General features: G+C 43.1%; 1 protein-coding gene across 5 annotated transcripts in view; it reads left to right on the plus strand.

Moving 5' to 3' along the window:
- The window catches only part of sobpa (sine oculis binding protein homolog (Drosophila) a), a 51,126-nt gene that overhangs the window by 19,585 nt on the left and 19,125 nt on the right, over nt 1-12,416 (plus strand). For all 5 annotated transcript variants that reach the window (XM_054797199.1, XM_054797201.1, XM_054797198.1 and 2 more), the window contains one exon: nt 2,982-3,133. In XM_054797199.1, coding sequence (XP_054653174.1) covers nt 2,982-3,133 — 152 coding nt within the window. The remainder of the gene's footprint in view (nt 1-2,981; nt 3,134-12,416) is intronic.

Here is a 12,416-nt window from a genome sequence, read left to right on the forward strand (position 1 = left end):
GAACTAAAAAACACATATACAGTATAAGTCACTAAGATCACAACTCGTGAATCTACATTGGTCACTAGGTGTCAGTAATTCGGTGAGACCACCACCGAAGCACAACCGGCTTTTATTGCAGCTTTAAATTATCTGAGCAAAGATACAATAATAATAACATAATAGTAATAATAATCCTAATACTTACACGGGTTACTGTAGCTGGCATAGCCCAAAACAAGCTAAACCTCAACTCTGAACCCTGACCACCACTTCCTGTCCACCATCGATTCTGCTCCCCTACAAGGTAAACTGTCTTAAATTGTTTATTTTCTCTGATTATATCTACTATATTGGGTAATACAAATGTAAAGGTGACTACAGTAGATGGGTGTTATTTCATCTCTAGGTGGCGCTAATAATGTTAAAAATAAAACATATTTAGAAGAAGGTATAATCCCGATAGTCGCTAGTATAGTCTCTACACTTTTTCCCAATAATGTTTGCTGATCCTCCAGTATATAACATACACACACGAGCACATGCAACATAAAAAGTTGGGATCCTCACAAGGTGCCTAATAAACTAGTTACCTGCGGCACACTTTGTTTTTCTCCACCTGCTCAAGTGTTAATATTAACCCATCAACTCTCCAAGGAAAAGTCTGCGCTCTCCGACCAGACTGCGGGCTTCATTATCTCTTGCGTCTGCTGTCACACAGGAGGTTGTTACAAGCTGCCTTGGCATTGCCCAAGAGGAGTCCCTACTGGCCGTTCCTTGGCGGGTCGTAACAGATGGTGTAGTGCTACTTAAAGCCCAGTACCTGGCCAACACCCCCTTCTAGGTGCTCTCCCTTCCACCCACACACATATGCTGAATTATTCATGTACCCTGCAAAATCTTACCTTTGGAAGTACAGTTACATACTTGTTGTAAGGTGCCAGGCAGAGAAGGACTGTGACTGTGGCTTCTCATGAAAAGAAAGAGACATTGTGGATCCACGTAAGATTTTGCTCTTGTTCGTTACGCTGCAAGCAATGTACTCTCCTATCTGATTTCTCATCTTGTTTTTTTTATTATTATGAGCAGTGGGCATGAGTCCAGAAATAAAAGATAGAAAAGACAGACAAAGTCTCCGAGATTGAGGTGTAGAAGAGAGGAGCAATTTCAGTTATGCCTTCGGTTATGGGCTTCATTGTTCTGTCAAAAGAGCCTCAGGGAGTGATTCCCTTAATTGTGAGTTAGTCTTTTAACTTGAAAAATGATGTCCCTGTAGACGCATTAATCCCAACAAGAGGTGAAAAGCCTGGCCAGTACGCGATGAGGTGGTGAGCAGGGGTGAAAGACTAATGGCTCTGCTTTTTTTTCCACACCCGCACAATCATAATGTAAAAAACGATAGATGCAAAAGGACTCTCATAGGATCTCTTTTTACTTATCACAACGCCATCGGCATTAAAAGCCTGCAGCTCACAGGAGTAACAGCTTAACACCAAAGTAGCATTTCAGTGTGACTTGATTTGCTGTCCATATTGACCACTGCAACTACACACATTTGAATGTTTAATTTCATTATTCATTCATTCATTTTCTATGCAGCTTGTTGTCATTCGGATCACTGGTGAGCTGGCGCCTATCCCAGCTGACTTCAGGCAAGAGGTGCGGCACACCCTGCACTGGTTGCCAGTCAATAAAAGGAAAACAATTCACACTCAACACAAGTTTGGGATGTTGGAGGAAGCTGGAGTAATTACTATTTTATTGTGACTTATGTTGTATTATTTCATTATGACTGTGACATAGTGGCTGCTATGAAGGGTAGAATGGTGGCACTGTGTGCACATCTTGGTTCAAACCCCGCGTCGGACCTCTCTGTGTGGGGTTTGTTTTCCCTGTGCCTGTGTCGGTTATGTTTGGGTACTCCAGTTTCCTCCCACAGTCCATAAATGTGTTGTTAGGTTAGTTGGAGATACCAGTCCAGGGTGGCCAAAGTCGGCTGGAATAGGCTCCAGCTAGAGCTAGGGCTGCACACAAAATGGGGATAAAGCGTGATCTTGATTTTTCACACGATCCCACTTCCCCCTCGACCTCCCTCGCCGGCCTGGGTGCGTTGGCTCTGCTGCCCTGATTCTACTTGCTTGATGGAGGAGCAGTCAAATGAATTAACCAACTTTTCTTTTGACTTGTCTTTAATACGTGCATGAATGCACTGTCGAGTGAGCGAGTGCCTGTTGAGTGCCATGTTTTTGGATTATTTTCAGTCTCTCTATTCATTTCTGTCAAGAAAGTATTGTCAACTGTCCTTCTGTGGTTTTAAACTAGTTAGACTTCACATTTCACCTATGTTATCTTAAGATTGTGGTTCAGACTCCAATGTCTGCCTGGGATGGGGCGCTGTATCTGCAACTATTGGTTGCGATTGGCTTCTGGAGCCTGGGATTTTACTTGCCATGCATTCCAGGCGAGTGCTGGCCAGGCAACTGTGCTGGAAGTCTACAAGGGTGTTGGAGGAAGCATAGAAGGAGTACCGCCGGCACAGACGAGGCAGTGGGGTACAGTATAGCTTAGTTGGTTTGAATCCGACGGACGAAGAATGGGCAGAATGAATGCACCATTAACCGAGGCCAGTATATCTGTTAAAAGTCCGATTTAGCCAAGCAGCACAGTGGAAGCCGTAAAAAACATTAAAAGAACGTTAAAGGAGGGAAAGTGGGCTGTACCTGGGTACGCATCAGTGCGCTCACATTAGCCAAAACGTACCGTACTTAAGGTGTAAAGTGGGCCCAGGCACAATTCGATTGGCACGAGTGTGGGTATGGCTGAAAAGGAGCCAGAGAGCAGCGGCACCTACAAGTTCGATGTGTCGCTTTTTAGCATGAAAAGTGCTATGGAGATAAGTTTGATCTGATTTAATCATATTAAGCTCAGCTTTTGCGTGCATTTGTCTACACAAAGAGTCCACTTTTCCTCAGGAATCTGTTCTCTATCTTGTTCTTCAACAGACGAAGACGCAACCAATGCTCAGATCTTGTGTGCCTGGTGCCAGAAGATCGGCGTCAAACGCTACTCTCTGAGCATGGGCAGTGAGCTGAAGAGTTTCTGCAGCGAAAAGTGCTTTGCTGCCTGCCGCAGAGCTTATTTCAAGAGAAACAAGGTAAAGAATTCCATGTGATTTTCTGCAAGATGTTGTAACAAAACCGGTATCCAACAAGCCCTATGATCATCTTGGAGATGTTATTATAAAACGAGACCTATCCGGATTACTTTGGTTTAGTGTGTGTAAGTGTTTAACAAACATGGCAACCTGAAGTGAAATACAAATTAGTGGCTGGTCATGAATGGAATACGAAAAGACCTTGAGGTGGGCATGGTGCCATTGTTTTAGGAATAATTTGCTTACATTCATTTAAATAGTCAGCATTTAGATGAACCTCTTCTAGATTAATGAAAAGATTATCATCATCCTTCTGGAAGTCAAGACATTGAGCAGGGAAACAAATAGCAGAGCTTTGCATCCAGCGAAGAAACACCAAGTGTCCAAAATAAAAAATATGCCATCTTAGACTTCGACAGTGCAACATTTAAAAATAAATCTTATTCATCTAATCTGCACACCAACAGTTTTAGTACATTTATTAAGTTATATTTTATTAAAATATATTTTTTACATTTTACCAGAAACATACTTATACCGCACACACTTTGCTATTTTCAATATGCAGCTTTTTAATGTTGTTGGCTTTTTATTATAACAGCCAAGCTAAAGACAGATGAATAGGGAGCCTTCTCCGCTGTCCATCAACCAGCTGCATACACTCTAGAATCTTACGCGTTGACACTCTTAAATTTCCATCGTTTTCAGGTTTGGCTTGAATACTAAAGTGCGTCTATAAAACAGAGCGGGTATGCTCTTAGTGCATGACAGCATTTATCAGTGCAGCTATTGTGTTTGCATTTCACCCCTGATTTCACCCATGATTACTCTAAATCAGGCGTCCCCAAACAAAAACATTTAGATGCAATAGAAAAACTGACAAGACACTAGGGGTGCAACAGTACACGTAACCCACGGCATGGTCCACATACCTCAGTTTTTGGGCCACAGTTTCAGTACGTTCCTGCATAAACAGAACAATTTGTTTTCCCCCCAAAAATTCTCTCTTCATTATTTATCATTATTATTATTTTTAAAATGAAGTATGAATGTTAAAGATGGACAAAGCAAATGAGTGTAATATCTAATAACATATCTCATTAGCAAGAACAAGGTTAGAATGGCCCCTGGCCGGCATTTTGGATACCCCTGTTTTGCAGTGTTTTTTTGGGTTTTTTTTTTAGGAAGGTACAAATGCAACACTAAGAGTCTGAACAGGGTGAGGGTTATTTAGTTTTTAGTAAAGTCCCTTTCCTGAAGTGCAGCGTTAGCTGCAGCATGCAAAACTGTTCTCGTCTCGCCTGAGCAGTGGCAGCACGCTGCTTTGACCTTATACACTCATCTTTGTCTATTTATTGAGGTGCAGTGACCTCAGTAAACATGACATGTGGCCAGGAGGCAAGGGGCGGGCATCGTAGCTGAGGAGATCTGCTGGGTCCGAGTCACCTCTGCGCGTCGCCGACACAGATAGGCGGAGCTGCGCGGCTGTTTTTGCCTATACTCTTTGTCCGCTTTTCCCTCGCAACATTACGTCTTGGGGAGGGCTTGTCGCTATCCTGCAGGGAACTCGCGCGCACACACACACACACACACACACACACACACACACACACACACACACAGTGCAAAATTAATTGCAAACCCGCGGTCCGTAATACCCTAGTCACACTTCTTGAACAGAATGCCGTTGGAATGAAAATTCCTGGTTTATTCCTGGATATTCAAAGTGAATTGTAAAAATTTGATTCATTCTGACTACATTCTGAATATTAGGGCCCATCGAAAGGTATTCTAACTGCGCTCTGACTGCAGTTGTAATATTCTTAACCGTATTCCAACAGCATTCCAAACGTTCTGATCTCATTCAGAAAAAAAACGCAGCCAGCTGCCGCTGAAACGTCACTATGAAGCATACATCACTTCATACCACCATGGAAAAAAGGAGCCAAGTTAACGCTACCCGTGGTCGCCAGCATGGACACTGCAGAGGTGCTGTAAAGAGTTGCTGAAACCCAAGAAGCCTGCTGGAAAGTCACTCACCATTGATGCGTCGCCAATTAACATCACGTCATCTAGCCAAGGAAAAAAGGAGCCAAGCTTAACTCCACCACCGGCCGCCAGACAGCAGAGGTGCTGAATCCCATGAAGCCCCTGAATAGCCAGCTCCTATTCCTGATGATGCTGCACCTTCCAGCCAGACTTCGGGCTGCAATTGAATGGCACTCGTACGGTGTCCGAAGTGCTTTCTAAATATTCAATAAATATTATCTAAATATTCTTAATATTCCTACTACATTTGAGTTGAATGTGCAAGAATGATTCTAGATGGGTCCGAAACATCATCTTTATTCGAACGGTATTGTTACGAATTTCAAATCCTCTCCCTATGTGAGGCATGAACACGTCTTTCTCTTTTCTGTGCATTCTAAAGTTATAAAAACAGATAAAAAGAGACAGCTTATTACTGGACGTAATGGGAAAGAAACACTTATTCGGCCTATAACGCCTTCTGAAAAAAACTCCATTTACATATAATGTGACGAGCATATTAACCAAGGTACAGCAACATTGTTATTATTATTATTAACTTTGTAACACCGATCGAAATAGAGAACTGGCGTATTGACATCTTGCCACAGTACACCGGCTATCGTTAGTAGCCGGCTAGCGACTAGCTTCACCACAGACTCATGCTCTTAATGTCCCAGACCACTACCAAAAAGGTAACACTACATAATTGAGCTGCTGCTGTGATTTTGTTTTTGAGTTTGGAACGCAAGGTGTAGGCCAGCGGCCAACAGGCACGCATTTTGTCCACTGAACACGCCCGTACGCCTCGCCGCTATCCAGGCAGCAACCCGCGAGCGCCAGCAAGGAGCCCAGTCCCCGATACCCGGCCGGAGGTACACTAGTACACCGGCCCGCCTCGTACACCGACTCACCGCCCTGTGCTGGCAAAAAGGTTAAGCGATAAAGGGAGTGACAGAGCGCTGCAGCGATGTGCCCGCGCAAACAATAGTAATTATTGCACTTTAATAGGGCTCAAAATCTGCTTTTGCTACCTTAAAGTTAAGGTATACACATCCCTTCCTTTGGTATCATTGGAAGAGATCAGCAACAATAAATACACTTAACTTTGTTCTTGCCAGTAGAATCATCTGGCAGGACTTTAAAGCTAAACATGCCACTCAAGACCCTTTTTTGTCGCCACGTCTGTTTGTCCAAGCATTAGTCTTTTGAAAAATGGTGTTGTTAAATAGAATGTGCATTAGTTAAATGTACTTTTAAACACCCTGGCCTTGGCTCTGTATGTTTTGCCTTTAGAAGCCTGTTTCTATCCTCTTCACTGCCACTAGTACTTTCTCAGGGTGCAGCAACTTCTTCAGGCAATTAACAGTGATGGATTACTAGCCGAGAATGACACCACTGGAGGCACAAAGTGTTAGAGGACACGTCGCCTTTGGTTGCATTAGTCAACTTCACAGGAAGCGCCTTACCCATATCGGTCAGGGTGGGGTTGAAGGATGCATGCAGCAGATGCATTGCTGCAACATTAGTGGAGATGAAATGTCACTTGTGGTTGTTGCAGTTGATCCATCTATGTAAGTTTGAATTGAGTTGCATGCTGGCATGTTGTGGTTGAAATGCTGCTGATGGTAATGATTTGTTATCAGTGCTTTGTGTTTATAAATCACACAAATATACAGCATGGACCTTCATTCACCAATAAGTACATCGGAGCCACTATAAGAGTTCTATCAAAAATATATATGTACAAAGTCAACAGAAGTATCCATTGTCAGTTGGCAAAAAATTTAAAAAAAATGGACTATTATTAGACTTATTGATTGTGTACTATTAACTGGCCACACAATTAGGTACACCAACACCATCCAGATATTGGGAAGTGAATGAGCAGCACCTCTGCCTCCCACTGCTTGTGTGTGCACATGAAGATTCAGCCTTGACGTGATATCTGTAAAGCCTGAGTTTATATTGTAGTTTAGAGATAGAAGTTGGCCTCACAGTCAGGAGATCGGGAAGACCTGGGTTCAAATCTCTGTTGGGCATCTCTGTGTGGAGTTTACATGTTCTCCCCGTGTGTGCATGGATTTTCTCCGGGTACTCCGGTTTCCTCCCACATTCCGAAAACATGCATGTTAGCTTAATTGGAGACTCTAAATTGTCCATAGGTATGAATGTGAGTGTAAATGGTTGTTTGTCTATATGTGCCCTGCCATTGGCTGGCCACCAGTCCAGGGTGTACCCCGCTTGTCGCCCGAAGTCAGCTGGGATAGGCTCCAGCATGCCCCGCAACCCTAATGAGGATAAACAGCATAGAAAATGGATGGATGGATGGATGCTGTATGCAGCATTTCAGAACAAAAGCTGAAACGTTTAAACTCCTTTGGTCTGAAATAAATGAGGGTACGTGTAAAACAAAAAAATGACCTCATCTCAACTCACTGGAGGGCAGAGGGCAAAGTTAGACAGGATGTCCAAGTGCAAGTGCTCATTGGGGTCGCTTGTGGGGCTGGAATAAGCATTTTTTGACATTTTGCTGGGAATCTGGGATGGAGGCACAAAGGAGTCTGCCCAAGAGGAAGGGAAGGACCTGGACACCAAGCACATACATCTTGGCCTGGACATACTGGAGCTGTGAGTACTCAGAGAAGCAACTGGAGCCCTGGGAAGTTGTAGAGGGTAGATTGGCGTCACAGGGACTTGCATCCTTAAAAGTACCGAACCCTGATGGCTAATGGGTTTGCCTAATTGGGGACGAGGTGAACTGACATGCATTAAGGGTGGGGAAGTGGCAGGCACTAGGAAATGTGAACCCACTGATTCAGAAGAACGGGAGCTAAAAGGCACGGGGAGAGGTGATGACAGAGGCAAGACGGACTGAGGCCTCCATCAGCCCCCAACTAGAATCAACAAAATAGTGAATTCAACAGGGTAAACGTACAACAAAAAACAACGGTGGCAAGACCACTAGACTGGAAAAAACAAACACAACACCAGACTAGAAGGGTACTGGTGAAAATAATAACTGTAGCTAAAACGCAAAGACACTTTTTCAGCAGATAGGAGGAAAGCTAAACAACAAAAAGGGTGGCAAAAACACAGAAGAGGCAGGCATGTGCCAGGAGCAATGGCGCATGCAGCTACGCGCAGATGAGGAAACAGTGTGGCATTGAGCAGGCATGGCAGCAAGATTTAAGAAGCAGCTGATTACAGATTGCCATCAGGTGAGACCAGGTGACTCCGCCCAGGAGTGCCAGAGGTGTGCACTGCAGGACAGAAGGCGGCAATGCAAGCACAACAGACAGGCATGACAAGCGTAAGATGAAGATGGATGCGGTAGAAACTGGGGGACAAATGATATGAACTCATTCAGGACCACATTTTTCCAACTGAGGGCTCTGGGCCTTAGGATATGGAAAACCTTGTTTTCATACGCTGCAGTTTTCATATGATTTGGTGTACATTGAACATGTTTGCCAAAGTTTGTATAGTTTCAGTTTTCATACAATATTGCACTTAACAAAGAGTATGTTTGCCCTATACTCTATTGTTCTGTAAATCGAGTGCCCCTATGCATTGCAGCTGCACTGTCCATGCATTTTTTATCGTGTGCCTGCTAAATAACCCGCCATGGGACCAAAATAAGTGGCTAGTGCCAGCACTTTGATAAAGAAGATGGGAAACACTATTCAATTTGATCTCGCCAGGATGTCCGCATCAACAGTAAGTTCCATCTATCCGTCATTTATAATTATTTCACATTGTTTTCTGCATTTAAACTATACATATTTCTATAAATTGTCTTTTTTCTTAATATTTTGGGAAATTGGGTTTACATAATTTCCTATGGGGAAAAATTGCCTCTATTTTATACATTTCGGTTTTTGTCCAAACATTTCAAACGGTTAGACAAAGTAGTACCACTGTATTTGCTATTGTAGGTGTAGTTTGCAGCACTGAATCATAGTAAAAGGGGTTTTTAAGAAGAGCAAAATATGAGAAACACCTGATTAACAATTTAGCAGAATTTCCTTTGCAGCTTTTGTGAAGGTGTATTTAATCAAGTGTCCCATGAATGTCCATACGTGCACTGCACAAGGTATTCTGTTAAGGGATAATGTCTTTTGCAACATTCACAGTTTTTTCTGTATGGAGACAGTAAGGAGAGTACACTTTGTGTTGCTTTTTGTTCATACCATAAAATTTGTCCCCCGGAGACCTCAGACCCTCATCAGCATCATGCCCCAGGAGCTTCCTCCGGGCACCAGGGGGCAGAGTGCTGCTTCATGTCATCTCAGAAATGTCACATCACCTCAAACACACACATCTGCTTCCTGTGGTTGGCAAGCATGCAAACTGAATGAGCAAGGTGTGTGTGTGTGTTGTGTCTCAGTGGTGGTGAGGAAACCTTGAGGCCTCCCTTAGACAGCTTCAGGATATCGAGAAGAAGGTGATTATATTGTAGCTGCCAGCTATTCTCTTCAAATGAAGACAGAAATGAGCCTCACTAACTAGGCAGTCGGATTGTGCCGTTTCCTTTTAGAATAATGACTTGGAAAAGTATATTTCCCTACTTGTAAATGTACCTCCGATTTCTTATTACTGGTGTACAACGTTCTTTCCTAGAGTGATCTAAGCATCCACATCAATAGTTAATTATCAAGCAGACTGATATACTCTATAAATGTATTATTCAAGATTCAAGAGATTCAAGAGAGTTTTATTGTCATGTGCATAGTATCATTATCATTATTACACTGTGGTCAGATCTTCACTTATGCGTTTCGGTTGCGCTGAATGTTTGCTGTCTGTCTCTGTGTCAGCCGTCTGGAATAGGCTCCCACGGGTTGGCAGTGCCGTGGTTCACCTTGTTGACTTTCTTGCAGTGGCTCTGTTCCTGGTCAGTGCCCTGGCTGGCTGGTGATCAGTGCAGGATGTAACTCTCCAGTAACGTCGTGGTAACTTACCTGTGAACGTGAACAAGTTATGTACAGACAAAAAAGGTGCGTGAATGAATGATGTATATGTGCACGTCCGGAACGAGATCATGAATCATTCTTACAGAATCCTCCTCCTTTACTTGAGAACAGGGGTCTCATCTATATAGCTTGTGTACGCACAAAACAGGCCGAAAAGTTGCGCATGATGTTTTCTATGCAAAGTGTGTGATCTATAAAACCACAAGCTGTTGTGACGATGTGCACACCAGTACGCCAACTCTGTAGCTGGCGTACGCACTTTTTTGAGCCATGACAAAAAGGCCACTTATAGGTTAAGTGATGAAGTGAAGCCATATGTTAGAAATGAACATGCAATGGAAGCAAAGAAAGATTCACCAATCATTGCATCACCAATTTCAACACAGTCATGACCCACCTTGGCACAATTAATTACAGGTTATATCCCGCTGTGGTAATAGGCATGTGCCCAAAACCATCAATTCATGCAATATACTATATATATATATATACTGTATATGTACATTTCTTTGTGCACGTAAACATACCTGTGAAGTCAGCTTTACGTCGCCCGGGACTGAGAAGGCGCCTGCCAAGGAAGAAGCCAAAGGCTTTCTGGACAAAAGTTTTCCGCCCAGAAAGGGGGTTCAAGTAAATCATTAAGACCCAAAATTAATACGACATTCAGTATTTTAGCAGTGTCGACATGATGGGACAAACAAACCCGTAGAGGGAGGGGGAATGGCACCCAAGTCCAGCACGGTACAAACGACCTTGTGTGAGTATGTCCTTGGACTATGAAAAGCCCTCTCGTACTTTTGAACTTCTGACCACAAAAGAAGTAATTCGCTTAACCGTGTTTGTCTTTGGATTTCCACAAGCATTTTTTGTGTGGAAAATCCATCTTGTTGGCAGGTGACAGCCACATACCAGTGGACATGTATACAAGCCCAGATGGAGGCCAGCATCGTGACAGCTGGTGTGGTGTCCCCTTAGGACACTGGAGTCTATCTATCTATCTCGCTATCTATCTGCATGGCTTCCAGTGAATGCCTCACACCTCGTTCACAGTGCCAGCACCTCATTAGTACAATATGCAAATGAGTTGGCGCATGGCCAGAGGGTCAGGGCGCAAACTGGAGACAGAATAATGGTGTGAGTGTGTTGTCAAGTACAAACCAAAATCAGCCTAAATTTGTGTGAACATTTGTAATAAGGATGTGCGTATGTGTGTAGACTGAGTGGACCAGAGAAAAATCATTCACTGCATCCACACTCTTTTGTCTCAAGCTAAAATCGTCCTGTTACATTGTAAAAATAGCTGAACGGTGCCTTATGGTTTGTGTCCTTTAAAGCAGGGGTGGGTCCCCATCGACCCGTAGGCGGCGCCGAACCCGGCCACGGGAAACTTTCAGTTGCAATGATTAAAAGAGAAAAAACTAAAAGTTTGTAAATAACTACATCAAATTTTTTGATAAATTGATGTCAATTTTGGAAATATGGGCCATTATTTTATATGATACACTTAGAAATCATGCAGTTTTTGCATGTTTAATTCGTTTGTTGCGAGTGGTGAGCCGTCCCACTTTGTTCCACGGTCCTTCAACGCACCATCTAACTTTCTCCCACGCTGCAGTGATAGACTACTATACTGTAATTTCCCCATTTTTCTTTCATCCCAAATTTGCTCCCAAATGCTGATACTGGAATGCACGAAGGTAAGATGATGTTATTGAGAGCTAATGTAAATATTTGTCGCGTCCACAACCTCAAGTTAATTCATGCCAGCCCGCTATGACACACATCAGGCAGCGTCGTTATAATCTTCTATAAATAGTGTATATAACTTCTCGATTTGTATTACCTGGATTTTGCACTTTCTCCGCTCTTGTGTGCTTTTGTACTTTTGCTGCTATAAACTTGTAATTTCCCCTCGTGGGGGCTAATAAACCACTCGGCCACACGAGTCTTTGAAAAACAAACTCCAGGCTCGTACTGATGGATGGTGGGTCTGTATTCATTTTGTGCTTTTAATTTGATGTTGTTCCTGTCTTAGTTTTACAATAGTTTTACGATAAATGAATAGCATTTGATCGCTATAATAAAGCGCGGTTACAAATTGCAATGTCAGCTTTTTGGCTACAAAGACCATGCTGTAGGAACAAGCCTAGACTCACAGCGAAAAGATGTAGTGACCAACAACGGAAGTCTCTAAGTTCAAAGATGCCTTTCATTTAATGCCGAAGGATGAAGCTATTTGGTAGATTGCCTGGAAAAGCTTCTTGAGTAACGTCTCAGTA

Source organism: Dunckerocampus dactyliophorus, chromosome 13, assembly GCF_027744805.1.
Source record: "Dunckerocampus dactyliophorus isolate RoL2022-P2 chromosome 13, RoL_Ddac_1.1, whole genome shotgun sequence".
NCBI classification, from domain to species: Eukaryota; Metazoa; Chordata; class Actinopteri; order Syngnathiformes; family Syngnathidae; genus Dunckerocampus; species Dunckerocampus dactyliophorus.